This window comes from Corapipo altera, unplaced genomic scaffold (assembly GCF_003945725.1).
Source record: "Corapipo altera isolate COAL_440 unplaced genomic scaffold, ASM394572v1 0, whole genome shotgun sequence".
NCBI classification, from domain to species: Eukaryota; Metazoa; Chordata; class Aves; order Passeriformes; family Pipridae; genus Corapipo; species Corapipo altera.
The window spans coordinates 3,258,613-3,275,727 of NW_020884872.1; the positions used below are offsets into that span (position 1 = coordinate 3,258,613).

Below are 17,115 nucleotides of genomic sequence, written 5' to 3' on the forward strand. Positions count from 1 at the left end.
GAGGGGTTTTCATCAGATTCAAACAGCAACCGACTCTCCAGGGAAGCTCCTGCTCTTATTTGATAAGGGATGCTCTTTTATCACACATGAAACTGCATGCAGTGATCAGACAGGCAGTGAGCAGAGCTGCCAACCAGAGCAATGCTGGGTTTCTGTAGCATATTACAGCACTGCATTGCTGCTACAATGGAGGTTTGGCCCAAAAAACGGCCAGTTATGGAAACCACAGAAGCTGGAACTTCTACCGATCCACAGAAAAAGTATGGATTTAATATGCTTGCTGGAGAGGTTGGGATATCATGTTATTTTTCAGAAGACAAAGCCATTATGGTAAATTACTGTGGAGAGGACATCTGAGGTACTGGGGCTTGCAAAACTAACAAAGTTGACAGTCTTCCTTTGAAATAATTTAGATATTCATTCTCAACAACAAACAAAACCGCTAAACCTAAACATTAATGGACTCAAGTACACTCTCCAACAGAGAATAAACTGGATTTTTCTTCCTTTCTGAAAAAACCCCGTCTTTGTACTTTCAAGGGCAAACCTTTTTCAAGCTAATTGACATCCCAGAACTTCAAAGCACTCAGCCAATCTTCAGAAATCCTACAAACATGAAAGTGCATGGCTTGGTGATCTCCTTCAATACTGGTCTGATAGGTCATCCAGGAACCTTTGGCATGCTGAGGTGACAACAGTCTCCTTTTTTTCTCTAGTGAGAAATTACATTATCTTAAACAGCTTTGGTTTTTGCATTGTATTTCCTCTATTTTCTAAGCAATGCTGATGTTTGAAGGGATCATAGCCAACATCCACTTCAAAACTGGATTGCTTTTGCCCCTTATGCCTGGAAAGCACAGACAGGTCGAGGTTGTGTAAGCACTCCAGATCCAACAGAATTAGATGCATTTTCTGAAAATTACCTGCCTAAGTCAAAATGACTGCTGTGGCTGTATCTATAAATCTTACAGGATGTTGTAATATCTTGTAGTAGATATCTACCTATAGTAATTGTAGTTGTACATATGGTATGCATCTATGGATTGATCAAGGACTTTTTAAACTATATTTCCTTCAAATTATAAGATTTTCAACAGTTGCTGTCAGTGTTTCTCCTTTGTTATTGGTTTTTACTCTTGACCAACAATTTTTTTTTTTTTTACTTTCTCTTCATTACTCAGCTTCAGCTCACAGAAAATATATATTTTTGAAATGAGATTTTAATCTTTTTCATCTCAAAGTCCTCCCCTTCTCTTCCTCTACTAAAAAAATGTTGTTTCATTAACCATACTAACTTCCATGCAGCTGAAGACCAAAATAAAACGAAAACTAACCAAGCCAACCTCTGCCCTCCCTCCCCACCAAACTAAGGATGCAGAAGACAAGCCTTTTTCACTCAATGGCAATATCTGGATCACAGAGAAGTGTTTAATTCTTACTTTTAACAGTGAGGTACATGGACTTGCTGACGTCTGCTCCCACATCATTGCTGACCTTGCACAGGTAGTATCCACTGTCTTCTTCCAGCACATGTTTAATCAGCAAGGAGCCGTTTGTGAGAAGCTGGATACGACCATTCAGTGCAATCGGCTGGAACTGAGGAACCCCGGCACCTGGAGCAGGAAACCCGTGGGAATAGGTTAGTTAGGAAGGGAAACACCTTTTTTGTTTTCTTAAAATAAGGCAGAAACTGTGGCTTCCCCTTCTTGGAGGCTCAACTCAATTAAAATACAAATGGCTTCAAAAAGAACGGTTCTTCGCCAAAACAGAAGTCATTAATGCAAAAGAAAAGACTTTCAGAACGCAATAGTAGGAATAAGTTGCCTACATTAAATGTAAAGGGGCAAAAGGAGCACAAAACAAAGAACCAGAAAGGGGGAGAGAGGAAATGAAGATTTTCAGACCGTTCATGGGTGAAAAGGCACATTTGTCGCACACTTAGAGGCTGATGAATTATTGACAATTACAGCTGAGCAGGCACACAAGTCTGCATCCCTAATGCAGACTCCAAATGAATTTCTTATGACTAAGAGGGATGTCTGTTGAAGCAACCACGGCAAACTCAAGGGACCTCTAGGACCTTGCTTACAAAACCCTGGGTGACATGGAAAACCACATCAGTGACTGTGTTGCTTATTTTGTCCTAGAGCTGGTGGACTGATGACACAAAAATCTCTGTTCTGCCATGTTTGTAGCCAGACTGTTAAAAAAAAAACAACAACAAAATCCCACAAAACCCCCCAAACAAAACAAAGAAAGTAACAAATGAAAAGCTCAGAGCACTAATCAGGAATGAGGCACCATGTTTGGCAGGAATGTAAGAATGGAAGGTCCATAAAAGGACAGGAGGCCAAAGATTTTTATATCAACTTTGCCTTAAAGGAAGAATTTGCTTTTCCTTGGAAATAAGATACTGGGTGATTTAGGCAACAGGAAACAGGATATTACTGTCCAGATGCCCACCACGAGTTCAGGTTCCTCCAGCACTGGGGACTCTCTAAGTGTATATTAAAATATGTTTCTTGTAACAAAGGGGTTTACAACCTATTTTGGCAGCAGGAGATGGGATTTTTCAGGGAAACCATAAGGTAGTTCACTTCAATGGAATTCTCTAATACCACTTTCTGTACACATATCTGACAGCATTAATTACTATAAGCAGTGGGCTGAGTCAGACCAGGAGGAAATATGATGAATAAAGATTACAGGAAATTATTTAGGATAACATACCAAGCTAGAACAACCTATGAATACAATGTCTAGAATATTAGGAAGACCAGACATGCATACTTAAAATCCCTTTATTCCTAGCAGAGTTCGCTTTGGGAACTTACAATTTCACAGGAAGTCTGGTGACTGATACTGTGAACTTAGAAATGCTAAAATGATAATGTTTTCATAAAAATTCTGTCGTCATTGTTGATTTTTCAACTATTCTAATCATGTGCATACCTCACTTTTCCCTTTGTTAATTTTTTTTTCTTTAATAAGCCATTTTTTCTGTCATTTAGATGGAAGGCATATTTCTGCCTTACTAACTGTACATGCCTGTGATTGATTGCCCAAGTAGATGTCAGCACTCACTTCTTGTATTCCTTCACATGAAAAATTCTGGGAACGATTTAATGTTCACAGAAGGGAAAAGGCTGATAGTCCCAGGGACAGCTACTGGGAAAAACTGGAAAAAAATTCTTCCTGGCAGTTTGCAAAAAGCTTCTTACTCATCACATGTTACTGCTATTACAGCCAAGATTCTTCCTGAGCAGGGGCAGCAGCTTGTCCCATACAACTGTGTGGGTGAGTCTACAGTGAATCACAGAATCACAGACTTGCTGAGGTTGGAAGAGACCTCAGGTGGCCACGTGATCCAACTGATTTGATCAAAAAGTGTCGCCTAATCTTGGCTGCCCAAGACCATGTCCAGATGGATTTTTAGTAAGGATAAGACTTCGCATATCTATCAAAACTTTCTTTGATTTAAAAGCTTCAGAGTTCTAATTGATGAATCTTAAAAACTTGATGGCAGAGTGTCACTCCAACTATCCCTTTCTCCTTCATTAAGGTTTAGGGTTTATATTTATACTGGGTCTAGAGAGCAAGTCATATAAGGAGCTGCTGAGGGAGCTGAAGTTGTTTAGCCTGGAGAAGAGGAGGCTCAGAGAAGACCTTTTCAGTATCTATGACCACCTGAGAGGAGGTTGTAGCCAGGTGGGGGTCAGGATCTGCTCTCAGGTAACAAGTGAGAACAAGAGAAAATGGCCTGAAGCTGAGCCAGGGGAGGTTCAAGTTGGACATCAGGAGGAATTTCTTCATGGAAAGGGTGGTCAGGCCTTGGCAGGGGCTGCCCAGGGAGGTGGTGGAGTCCCCACCCCTGGAGGTGTCCAAGGAAGGCCTGGCCATGGCACTCAGTGCTCTGGGTTGGGGGACAAGGTGGGCATCGGGCACAGGGTGGACTCCATGATCTTGGAGGTTTTTTCCAACTTTAATGATTCTATGGTTCTATCATCCCAAGATGGGCTATTTATCTCTTCACAGTTAATTACAACTCGTCTAACTTGGCTTGGCACCCTCCTTCAACTCACAAACACAACTAAGCAGAATTACTTTTTCATGACCTGTACTCATAATTAAAAACCCACATGTCACTGAGATTAATGGAATTTGGAACTCTGCTCCTTTCTTACAATGAACCAGAATTCATCAATAAAAGTAAAAATAGTCTATTACATGAAACTTCTCTTCCCTCACCCCTTTTCAAATACAATTCGGACTTAGGTCCTAAGGAAATAAAAAATTACAAGGGGCATTACAGAAAGATTTTTTCTCAACAGCATCTCATTTTATTTTTCAAGGAGTTATTCAGATTGGATAAAGAGTTTGGAGAATTTTTTTTTTTTTTTTTTTTTTTGCTAAAGCCTAGCAGAAGACAACTGTCCAGAAGACACACTTTATCAGGCAGCATATTTTAATTAAAAAGCAGTCAATTTCCTGTGGCTACTGAGGGTCAAGTGGGGTCAGTTTTAATGCTCTGTTACATGAGAAGAAAATGTTAAAGCATTGTGTAAAGCACATGCTGAATTACTGCTTATGTTAATGCTACCTGACCTCTCTTCTTTGCTGAAAAGATATGATTGGCCATGTTATCATGAATTTTGAAGGGGGGGGGGAATGAGCCAAATGCTGCTGGTTAGCCTTGTTCTGAGGTTGTTTCAATTAAAGCTGTATATCTTTTCTCTCAGCCATCCATTTCATTTGCCTGCTGAGGCCACAGCTTACACAGGGACACTGTCACAGCACTGGGACACCTCCAAGGCAGACCAAAAGTCCATCCAGCCTTGTGTCCATGACAGTGACCAGCACTTTGTGCTTGGGGAAATGATTTAAGAACAACATAAACACAAGGGATACACCCCTTATTGCACCCAAACACACTCTGACAATGTGAAGATTAAACCAGCAATTTATGGGTAAGTTTCTACTAAACCAGAATTAGTCTGTCCCCAGCGATCCCCACAGAAATCCTACCTTTTGAGTACTTCCAGACAATGGTGGGGACAGGATAACCCTCTGCAGAGCAGTTGAGGATTACAGCTTTTCCATAGATCCCATCCTGGTCACTGGGCTGAACCACAAACCTGGGGGGCACTGTGGGAGGAAGCAAAGGGAGCCATGAGAATTTGTGACACTTACTGGGTCACAGTGAGTGTGACCTCAAAATGGCACACCAGTCAAACAAACACAGAGGCATAAAATTTCACAGCAGAAACAAAAAAATAAATTTAATTTTTTGATGATTCAGTGAGTGACATAGTACAGCTGGTTTCACCAGATTATTTTCCTTCTGTGCACAGTCACAATGTATTTCTTGCCAGGCACAACAAAAGCACTGGTCTTCGTAGGATGCAAAAAGAAATTTATGAAATCTCTCCATAGGAGAGGTTAAAAATGGAGTAATAGATAAATCATGCTGTTGTGGCCAGAAAATAAATGCTTTCTAAAAAAGCAGAGGTTTATCAGATGTCTAAGAACAACTGAATTTTTCTGTTTGCTTTTTAGAACAGTAACTAGTAAATTTTAGGAAAAAATAATTACGTAGTGTAAATAACCTTAAAAAATAATGCTTTTAATAGCAATCAAATCACATTAAAATAAGGGTGTTTGATCCATAACTTCTAATAGGACTTCACTCTACAAACAGCCATAAAAATGTTCAACACAATTTCCTTGCAGTAAGTTAAAGAGGAGAATTCACACTTCAGTGTATCAATGTACACATATTATTAGATTTATTCCAAGGCAGCATAAAACCACTGCAATGAGTCTTCCACACATAGGCAAGTATTTACCTACTTATATATAAATAAGGTAAGAGCTGTTGATCTCAAGGAAAAGCTCTACATGTTCCAAATACACGTGCACAGTAAAGAAAACAGCTTGTGACAATGTTAGACCAACAGTTCACCACAAAGGGCTGATTCTAAATGTCAAAGTCTCAATAAAACCCATAAATTTGACAAGCTGGAATGAAAAGTTGAAAGATGTGAAGAACGTGGAAAGCTCCACAAAAGTTCTTGAATATTAAAAGTGTTTAATGGTTGTATTAAGGGCAGTTAAGGCTGCAGATTTTTGCTGAACCCCTGTTCTCTGGTTCAGAACATGAAGGATTAAATGCCTGAGAAAGAAATAAATTATTTGTGTCCTTATCCCACGTGTTTTTGTCATTTCTTACAGTGCCACAGAGAAAATGCAGTGAGGTGACTGAACCCGTGACAGTTTTTTTTTCTTCTCAAATAACTTTGCTTTTTGAAATGCTCTTGATTACAGCATCACACTAAGGTGAAATCCTAATAGTTCCTGGCTTTTCCTTGCCCACCACAGTATATGGAGCCTCATGGATTCACAGCTCTTCAGGTCCAGCCACTGCTGACCTTGAAATCTGGGGGAGACAGAACAAAGGGCCCAACCATCCCCACCTTGCTCTGACCCAAACACCCATCGGACCCCATCAGCTGCCTCTCCAGAAGTGCCAGAAATCAAGAAAGGAATGATGGGAGGAGGTTGTATCAAAAGAAAATGCAAGGCAGCATGGAAAGGGAGCTCAGTACAGGGAGTATTTGCCCTGGGACCTGAAACAGCTCTTACTAGCCATGAATACAGGACTAATTACACATCAAAAACACTGTGCAGCAAAACCACAGCAGAAGCACCAATGCTGTGACATATGACCCTGAGGTTCTTTTCAGTATAAACACTCTCATAGTTTATGCAAATAACACCTCCCAGGATACCAAAGAGTCCCAAGTTTTCCTTAAGAAGAAATTGGAGCTGCCAGTGTTGGTGTGGACAGGACTGCTAAAAGCTGCAGTCCTCTCTCTCTGTAGGTTCAGAGAACCCTCCTCACAACAGCTCAAGTCCTCCTCCCTGTGCCTCCACAATCCAGACTCCCCTCCAACTTTCTCTTTCCACATTCATAGATACAATTGCTTTTTAAAAGAGGAGAACAATCCTCTGGAGAGAAAATAATGCCTCCAACTGCATATTTTCCTCTTGTCACTATAATGCAAAGGTGTTTACTGCCCAACTGTACAAAAAAGCTCTACTGCTGTTTGGAACGTGGCTAGAAGAGAAGGAAGGAACTAACAGAGATACCTTTCTACTAGAAGATATCTTTACCGGTGACAGCCCTTCTGGCTTTCCAAATGCCTGCCACACTAACGAACTATTGCAGGTTGTGTTAATTCACAATAGGGAAGCATCAAACATGAAATCCCGGTAAGAGCATTCTGGGCAATCACCCACCTTGTTCTAATTATCTGCTCAGAGAAGCCATTTGCTTCAGCAGCTCCTTTCTCACTGTTCTGTGTTCATTTTATCCCCCAAAACACAAAATTACTTATTTTCCAAAGCAGGTGAAAAGCACAGTTAGTTGCACAAATAGATTTGATTTTGTACGGCTCAGCCTGGCGGCATCAGCTTGTTTCACCTCTCTAACTGTAAGGAAATGTCTATTTACAACTTCTGAAAAATCAATTACAAGCTGCTTATGCATAAAGAGGGATAAAAAACCGACACAAAACACAAACCCAGCTCAGCAGCACCAGTCTTACAGTCCTAGAGATGAGTGGTTACGAATGATGCAGTGGAGTGACTGATAATTACTGGCCTCCTCTACAACTGAAGGGTATAAAGACTATAATGTCTTTTAAAATCTCTCTCACGACACAAAACTTCTGTAACTTGTTTTATTTCCCCTCTCTTTGAGAAATATTTTCTTTATATTCTTCATTTGTTATGAAGCACTGGCAAGAAGTGCTAATTTTTCAGGAAACAGCTTATTTTATTATATGAGCCAGCACATGCAGAATGTTCTGGAAAAGTTCAGCAAGATTGCTTAGTGTGGAACAAAGGCAATCAGTTTTTAAAATACTATTGGCATTAAAGTTATCTGCTAAAATACACTTTTTGTCTAATATAGAGAAAAATGGATGGATGCCAAGAGTAAATGTTCTTTGAGCATTTCTATGGAAATGCATCCTTTCACATCTTTAAGGAACTCACATAGATATCCTTGGGCTGTTGTGCCTTTAATGCTGACAAGCTCTGAACAGGGCTTTTCATCATATTGATTTCACTGTGGTTTGGATATATATATATATATAAAACATTTCTCAGATGTTCCTGGTATTCTCATTTTTAATCATTACTTTCAATACAGAATGACTCCAGAATGGTAACTGAAGAAATAAAATTTTGCTATATAGCTCCATGATGAGGTGTATGACTAGAAATCATATTATTTTCTTGTTCTGCTTCACAAACAAAGTGTGTTTCAGCATTACTGGGTAAAAACTCAGCCCACACCCTGTAACAGAAACAGTTTCTATGTTCAGTAAAGCTTTGGGCTTCCTTTAGGACTACCTACAAAAATGCCAACTGCTGCTCTGATTTTGAAGATCCAAACCCTTGCCACTTAGTCTTAAGATTGCTAATAGACATCAGAAAAGATGCTACAGCAAAATAACATTACTCATTCAATGACCTTTCAATTATTTCTGTATTGCTGTCTAGGTAAAGCCACAGGATTTTTCTTCGTATGTAAACGATTAAAAAGCAAACAGAGGAGACCTTCACATTTTTCTTCCTCTCTTCTGGTTTGCTTCTCAATTTTATTTCAAATTAATAACTTGTTCTGTCCTATGTGCTACCACAGTTTGGAACACAATGCTGTTAGCCACTTAGTTTACACCTAAGTTTTGATATTTAGCTTTAGGTTATAAACCTACATTCACTTTTTCATTCTCTTTCAGGAGTTCATTAGCCCTTAAAGAATATATGCTTAGTAAGAACTTAATGAAGGTACTTTGTCTGATGTGCTTGAGCTAATGGAAAAAAGTAAACAATTAGTTCTCTTCTCCTCTCTTTAGTTGTAAAGGTGTGGGATTTCTCTGCCCCTTTAGAAGTGAAACACTGAAATAGCTCATGATTATGACTGAACAGTTCTACTTTTATTATCAACTTTGTCTCAGCAGCAGAGTTCCTTGAGCTTGTAAAGGAGGGCATTTAAAATTGCTTTTACAGTGAATTTATGCCAGGCTCTCTCATTTAAGGCAGCCCACGGATCTGTGATGAGAAATGAGCTGTTGAATTGTTTAGGGTAAGAGCAATAAGTTGACAGATGCAAACTATTTAATGGCTGAACTCAAAGGACCTAAAAAAGGTATTTTCAGTCAATATTATGATTAGCAGTCTCAGGCTCTCGCTGTGGGAAAACAAAGGATGAGAGCAATCAGAATAGGATATGAAAGATAGTGTGCTTGTCATAGTGCCATTTTAAAGGAAAGAAAAATGCTTTTAGTATCTCCTTGTGCGAAATAATCCTGATAAGATGATAAAATATGAGTTGGTACCCTAAGAAGACACTGCTTGCCAATGTCAGTGCTGCCCTCAATGACTGACTTTACAAGCTGCTAACAAAAATCAATTTATGTGTGCATGATAAAATTCACAGTCATGGAACCATAGAATGGTTTGGGTTGGGACCTTAAAAATCATCTTGTTCCAACCCCCTGCTGTGGGTAGGGACACCTTCCACTATAGCAGGCTGCTCCAAGCCCCATCCAACCTGGCCTTGGACACTTCCAGGGATGGGACAGCCACAGCTTCTCTGGGAAACCTATTCCAGTGCCTGACCACCCTCACAGGAAAGAGTTTCTTCGTCTCCTGCTGTCCTGATGTGGGATGAGCCCAGGACACATTTGGGAAACATGGGCAGTTCATGTCCATCCTCTGCCCCATCAGCAGCCCCACCTCCTTCTCCCAGGGCTGCTCTCATCCCCCAGCCTGGGTTGGTACCAGGGGTTTCCCTGACCCAGGTGCAGCACCAGCACTTGGCCTTGTTAAAACTCATGAGATTCCCAGGAACCCATATCAATTCCCTGATTTATGTTTGCTCTGTGTGAATCCAAAACTCCTTTTTGTCCGTGCTTTATTCCAAGGACCAGATGACAAACTCCCACAGTCCTTCCTGGACTACAAATCCACGTGAGCTCTTCTGGCTCCCAGGTACAGTGATTAGTATATCACTCTGGGAAACAATTCTGAAGGCTCCTAACACAGCTCCTCTGGTGGGCTGCTGGAGTGAGTTAAGAAATAATCTATGACATTGGCCCAGAATACGATGTTTCATTTCTACACGGAATATTTGTACTTCACATTTAGATCATACTGTCAAAATGATGGAAGAAATTTAATCAGCCAAAGCAACCATTGATGTATTAATGAATGAGATCATTAAACACTGTACTTTAGCAAAGATGAACAGTTATTAAATTTGGTCATTGGACCTAAGGGGTCGATTTAGCTGGTTTAGTGAAACCATTTGCTCTGCAGTTCAAGAAAAAAGATGTACTTTTGCAAAATGAGACCGTGCCCAGTGGTTTGTGTTGATCAGGTTTGTCCAGTGAGAACATTAAATAGGAAGTGAATCTTTTAAGAGGGCATTTTTGAAGCCTCAGTGTAAACACCAGCAAAGGAAACAAATGAGATTTGACACCAGCTGCGACCATAAATCTTCCCTCCCTGCTTGTCTGTCACAAACTTCATTTGCTGCATCACACCAGCACCACCAGAAAACATCAAAAAGCAGATGGATACTCACTTCCTATCAGGAATATCCAAGGCTCAGGGACCCCTCATTGGGTGCCTAACTAGCTAATGATATGTGACACCCCTGGCAAGCACAAAATGAAAACACATTTACACTAAATGCACTAAGTGCATTATGGGGGGTTATTAGGTATTTAAAGACCTTATCTCAATTTTAACTTACGATGTGTTCACTAACAGGAGTTATAAAATCATGATTTATGCATCCAGTACTATCTTTGAATTCTCTTTTATGGTGATATCAGAAAAAATTTGAACTCTCAATACATTGAAGAGCTTTTTCTTTTTGGTTACCAATTAAAGATCTTTTCACTGCTTTTTATTTCTTAATTACTTTGTTCCCATTTTAGGAAACCCTACAGAAATGAATAACACATGATAAAGTGCATATAGATTTTTAATCACTCTTTAGAAGACAGTCCTAATGAGTAAAGCCTTAATTAATTCCTCATGATGATATAAGTAGTTGACAGAGAAGATATTTTCCTAATTTCTGTGTGTGTCTCTCATGACAGGATCCTATTCTTTTCCTTTTCCTAATAGCATGCCTAGCAAACGAAGAGTGTGCCAAGGAATAAAATTAAAATAATAGTAATTTATGAGGTTTTGAGAAACCCTTCTAGCTTGCAATTTTTTAATGCACTCCCAGAGGAACTGCAGGCCAGGATCTGGCAAAGCCCATGATTTTGAGAAGGAAAGCCCCATTTTCACTCACCTCAACTTCCCACCTGCAGTCCCTAGATGCAGTGAACAGTGGGAATTCTCCCAGTGGCTAATTAATGAGCTTTTAAAAGATATTCCATAACGATTAGGACTAACCAAGCCTGATTTTCTGTGGATTTGTACCTCGTGTTTGAGCAGAGATTCCAGCTGGAGCATTTCTTGTGTTTGCAGAAGGGTTTGCCCGTGTGGGTTCTCTGGTATCCAGTGTTACACTCAGTAGAGGTGTTCCTTATCAATCACCTCTTTTCATTAAGTTTGTAGGCTTTTAGCTACATTGGAGGTGTTTTCCCCTCTTCTGATTTATCTAAAATTGGCCAATAATTTTTGGAGAGAAGTGCTGACAGGTCTGTGTCCAGAGCATTTGACTTTGCCTTATTTCACCAAGAAACCCATGGAGGAGAGAACCGAGTTTGCCCTCAGATCTTCTTACCCAGATGCTCAAAACCTTCATCATCTCACTTCCTCTCAGCTGGTGCCTTCCACCCCTTATGAGATGTTGTGGAAGCTGGTTGTCATCTTCCTCTGATATTTAAGGCAGGGAAAATCTATCCTTGCTGGATTTTAAGGGCTCCTTATACCACTTGATTGGTTATACAAAGCACAAAATAATTGGAACAGCAGCAAAGATTTAACATGAGGTGCCCACAGATTTTAAGAAACCAGTGCTTGTTTTTCTTTTGCCATTTAATGCTCTTTGCAAGATGGCAGTGCAGCTTAGACATCAAAAATAATATTTGTAGGAAGAATATAGGAAATCTATTTAACAGACTTAAAACTTAACAGGAATTTAAGTTTTCACCAAGAAAACTTAATGATAAAAAATAGCAGATAGATGTGATCTGACATAGAAAATATTGAGAAAAAAATCTGGAGCTGTAAAGATGAAGAATTTCTGTGGCTGTATGTATTCTGCAGAAGTTTGTATATTCAGTAGTAATTCACATGTAGCAATGAGCAGTTGGCCTGTGTTTCTTCATTCATTTTAGGAAGGGACTGGATTTAGATTTATATCTAATTCTACCCATGTACTATAAAATGATATGGATTCCCATTTATTTTGGAAATACGAGAGCCTGCATTGTTTTAAAGTCTACTTTTGAAAGGAATACAGGGACAGGATAGATAAGAAAAAGGAACTGTGTGGGTAACAGTCATATTTCACTTTCTCACTCACTGTCTACTCTCATATCAAAATGCACAGTCTGCACATAATTAAGATATTTCCAGAACACATCTCCAGACTTTTAGGATAGCCAACACTTAAGTTTAAAGTACACAATGTGGATTAGAAAAAAGAGGACTTAAAGCACCACTTCTCCCTGTATTCAGAGATAAACCTCTTAGTTAATTTAGAAAAATACTGTGTTTCAGTTACATGGCCCCTACGAACAAAAGGATGAGGAGAGATCAGAAAGCTTGGAGAATAAACAGGCAGCAGGAAAAAAAGAAACCAAGTCTTAATTTAAATGTGTATAGGTCAGGTTGGATGCAGAGGAGGAGTGATCGCAGTGACTGTTTGTCTTCTGGCCTGTGTGGAATGAGACAGCTGAAGCAGTTCAGTACCAGGGAAAAAGGGCAGTGTAGGGTTTTGGCAGGGAATTCAGGTCAAACACGATATTACATTTTCCACTTTTCCTCTGAGTGAGAGCTGTTGTCTCAGATGTATATGCAAAACTGATTAAAACATTACCATTTAAACTGACAGCAAGAGAGAGAAGGGAGAGGAGAGGCTTAAAGGAGGCTGCTGCAGAGCATGAGCTGGGCAGAAAGTTAAGCACGAGGGGAAAATGAAAAAAAAGTTGGAGGACTAGGACTCCAGAGGGTAAAAGAGGGTGAAAAGAGAGTGAAAGAGGGTGAAAAGCCCCTTGGGTTTATGAGGACACCTTTCAGGCACACACACCAACAATTGTCCTCACACCACCAGGGCAGAGGTGGTGAGCCCTGACCCCTGACCAGAGCCCTGGTCAGGAGGTGAAATTAGAGGAGAAGGAAAATGAGGAGGAAGTGGAGGTGAAAATGGAGGTATTGGTGTCAGGGGTGTGTGAAGGGCACCAGAGAAGGCTCCCCAAAACTCCTTGACAAGAAGGGAAATCTAATTAATGCCCAACAAGGCAGCAAGAGGCAGATGTGTCCAAGAAACAGAGGTCAGGGCAGGCAGGGACTCTCCAGGGGAGGAATTACCCACTGGCAGCAGGAGACAGGGAAAGTGCAGCTCAGGAAAGGCTGGGAGAAGTGAGGACAGGGCAGGACCTGTCCCCATCAGCGGGGCACTGAGAAGAAATCCCCACACATGGACTCACTTGACCCAATTCCTAAGGCCTCCAGTGTCTCAGTGCTGAAGGGGACAGACAGTGGTGGCAGAGAGAGATTTTCAGTGGTAAAACCACACCTTCCCACCATCCCAGAATTATCTGTAGGAACCCACACAGAGCTGCTGCAGTGATTCGCTCTCTTATAGGGTTAAATGCTAACAGAACAGTTCAGGAAAGGAATAATTAACTTCATGTAGTTAATTAAACTACTTCATTTAAGAATTACTAAATAAATGAGGTAAGTAATAGACATCTGTACTGAGTAATATTAAACGGGATTAAAATCAAGGAAATTAAAAAAGTAAAGTAATATTTATACCAAAACTAGTAGAAAAGTAATGGACTTTTGTGCCACTGAGTTTTGGGATAAAAAAAGTTTTTAGCATAAAATAAGTAAACATGTACATTCTATAAGTGGAAAACTAGGGATAGTCTTAAAACAGTGGGAATATTTGACTTAAAAGGAAGAGCTGTTCAAAAAACTTTGCTTCAAGTGAGCATTTGAGGTGAAAAAAAAAAACAAAACCAAACCTGGAAAAGATTGCAAAATCCCCTTTAAAATTTTAAGATTTATCTTGGTAAAACTCCAGAAGGGAATATAAAATGTAGTGATCTGCAGCAGGCTGAAATAACCAGGGTTACCTGTAGGATTATTCCATGTGCCCTCTTTCTCTGAGGAGACCAATGGCTTGGTACCAAGGAAGAGATGGTAGAGAGGGAAGAGTAAGACACTCTCATTTTTCAAAAGCAAAAATTTTAAACACTTTGAAAAACTTCTAGAAAAGAAAAGGAAGTAACTTACTTTTGCTGAAGCTTTGCACAGTAAGTTTGAAAATATATCACAAGGGATAATCTCTGGGTAGTTTGGCTAAGGTGTGACTTGAAAGGTTTGCTACACATAAAATGTTTGCTTTCTTGAACATCCAGTCAACATCCACCTCAAGGCAAAATGTTGTGAAGCCACCAGAGTGAATGAATGGAGATAATTGCATAATAAACACAAATAAGGAAAAGAACAACCTGGTAACAGGAGAGAGTCTTTTCCCCACTAAGTCAACATCACTGCTTTGTTTTTTAACTGACATAATGCTATAGGAGAGAGTGATCTAAATAAAAAATAGGTATAAGCAGACTAAAACAACAGCAGAGAATAATTTGATATCATTTCAAAGGCTTGATCCCAAAGAATGGGCTTCTGCCTCACACAATTTTCCAGGAAGTCACCCTTGCATCTCTCCCATCCGCCCTGTGCACTCCAGGGTTTTTGATGAGTTTCAAGACTTTTAGACAGAAAAGTCACCTTAGTTTCTGTGCTTCACTGCTCTGTGTGCTCTCTGCTACGAAGGGAGGGATTACCACATTCCCCTCCCTTTTGTACTTCCCATCAAACAGACGCCGTCACAAAACACCAACAGATCCCGCTTAATTGGTGCCCCTCGAGGTAATTACACCTCCTCACCTCTCACGATTAATTGGCTTTGGTGCTCCACAGCCGCCGCGTCGTTTCTGGCTATGCAGGTGTAATTCCCGTTGTGCATCAGGGACAGGTTGGAGATCCTCAGGGAGCTGGTGAAGTCGATGTTGTCGATGGTGACGCCGAGGCTGGCGGGGATGGGCCTGCCGTCCTTCTGCCAGGTGATGGTGATGGGCAGGTCCCCGGAGACCACCACGCAGGGAATGAAGACCCTCTGCCCGATGGAGAACCGCGGGAACTCGAAGGGCTGGATGAAAGGCGGGACTGGGGGAAAAAAACAAACAACAGGAGAGAGGAGCTATTGAAATCATGGGGCTGGTTTCTGAAAATAACATAATGGAGTAGATGTGTAGATGTGTTTTAATATGCAAAAGTTACACCTTCAGCAGGCACAGGACATTGTTTAGCTTGGAAAATCACATCTTTTCCAAAAAGACCTTTTCATTCCTTGACCATCCAGTGCTTAAGTAGAGGTGACAAGCAGGGAAAGTCCTGGCTTCTAGAGACACCTGACATCACTGGCAGACTCTTGCAAGAATATTGAGCACCTCTTCCACAAATCACACCAGCAGCTTGAGGTTCCCCCAGTCTGTAAACAGTGACATTGCCAGGAAATGCTCAGCAACTTTCGTGGGCCTTGCTTAGATCATGGAATAAACCTGGAAGAGGCTCTAGCTTTGCTTCTTGGATGTGATGAAAGGGAGTGTGAGCTTCTCTAACTGCTCCTGGTACTTATTTCTAAGTGTTTCAAGTCACAATCCCCATTAATGTTGGGTAAAGGGAGAAGGAGAAAGGCATATACAGTACTTTTAGGACAGCAAATTAAATTAAAACTGATTTCTAATCAGAGCGTTGGTAAAAGTCATAAATATTCAAGTTGGTGTTTAATTCCTGCTAAGGAAAAATCTGGCAAATCTGTTTTCTTTCTTTTTCTTTACTTAGTATTCTGTGGCTGAACCAAAAAGAATCATGCAAGAAAGTATCCTATTTTCTATCATAGGAAAGAATTCTATGTCTTAAAAATCTGTTGTTTTCAGGTATTTTTGATAAAAACAAATGAAACAATATGTTAGACTAAATAAATATAGAAAGGATAATGAAGGTGCCTCGCTTTCTTCGGGTTGTGGTTGGAACATTTACTAACAATTTGGTAAATTGAGACTCAAATACTTAGTCAGGTGAAGGAATCAAAATCTTCTCCAGTCCTCAGGGGAGCACTCTGACAGCCAGGGCATTGATCTAAGATAGGTTTCCATCAATCACTCCTGAAGAGGCTGCACAACCAACTTTGCAAGCAGTACTCAAATCCTCGTTTATCAAAGGAGAAGGTTCCTGGAGGTTATGTCCCTTAGATACAGGAGTGCATTCTCCTACTGCCTGAGAGATCACTTACACATAATCTGTAGTACATCCAAACATCTTTAACAGGAAAGATGGAAGGATACCCAGAGCAGAACATTTATAGTGATCTATATGAGTGAGGTGCAGAAGAAAATGGAGTTGGTGGCTTTATCTAATTGTATTTCTCTTGTCCTTTCTCCCTTTAGCAATTCTAAGGCTGTGCTTTCCTCAGAACTGAAGCAGGAAAGCTCTCCAAAGGGGTTGCAATGTGTGCCAGCCCAGTGACTTCCCCAGCAGCAGTTTTGCTCCTCTGCCAGTGTCCTGTTTCTGGGATGAAGGGACAGATACACGTGACCATTACTTGTCAGCTCAGAGCATTTTGGGGTGACCTAATTGTGGCCTTCCAGGACCTGGAGGAGCCGACAAGAATGATGGAGAGAGACTATTTCCAAGGGCCTGGAGTGACAGGACAAGGGGGAATGGCTTCACACTGACAGAGAGGAAACTTAGGTGGGATATTAGGGGGAAATTCTTTACACTGAGGGTGGTGAGGCCCTGGCACAGGTTGCCCAGAGAAGCTGAGGCTGCCCCATCCCTGGA

At 40.6% G+C, this 17,115-nt stretch overlaps 1 protein-coding gene across 3 annotated transcripts in view; it reads right to left on the reverse strand.

The window, feature by feature from the left end:
• Positions 1-17,115, reverse strand: part of DSCAM (DS cell adhesion molecule) — a 440,015-nt gene that overhangs the window by 138,064 nt on the left and 284,836 nt on the right. For 2 of the 3 annotated variants that reach the window (XM_027635014.1, XM_027635020.1), the window contains exons 9-11: positions 15,160-15,438; positions 5,026-5,145; positions 1,440-1,613 (exon numbers count right to left, since the gene is read on the reverse strand). In XM_027635014.1, coding sequence (XP_027490815.1) covers positions 1,440-1,613; positions 5,026-5,145; positions 15,160-15,438 — 573 coding nt within the window. The remainder of the gene's footprint in view (positions 1-1,439; positions 1,614-5,025; positions 5,146-15,159; positions 15,439-17,115) is intronic. The other variant, XM_027635030.1, reaches the window with a different exon arrangement.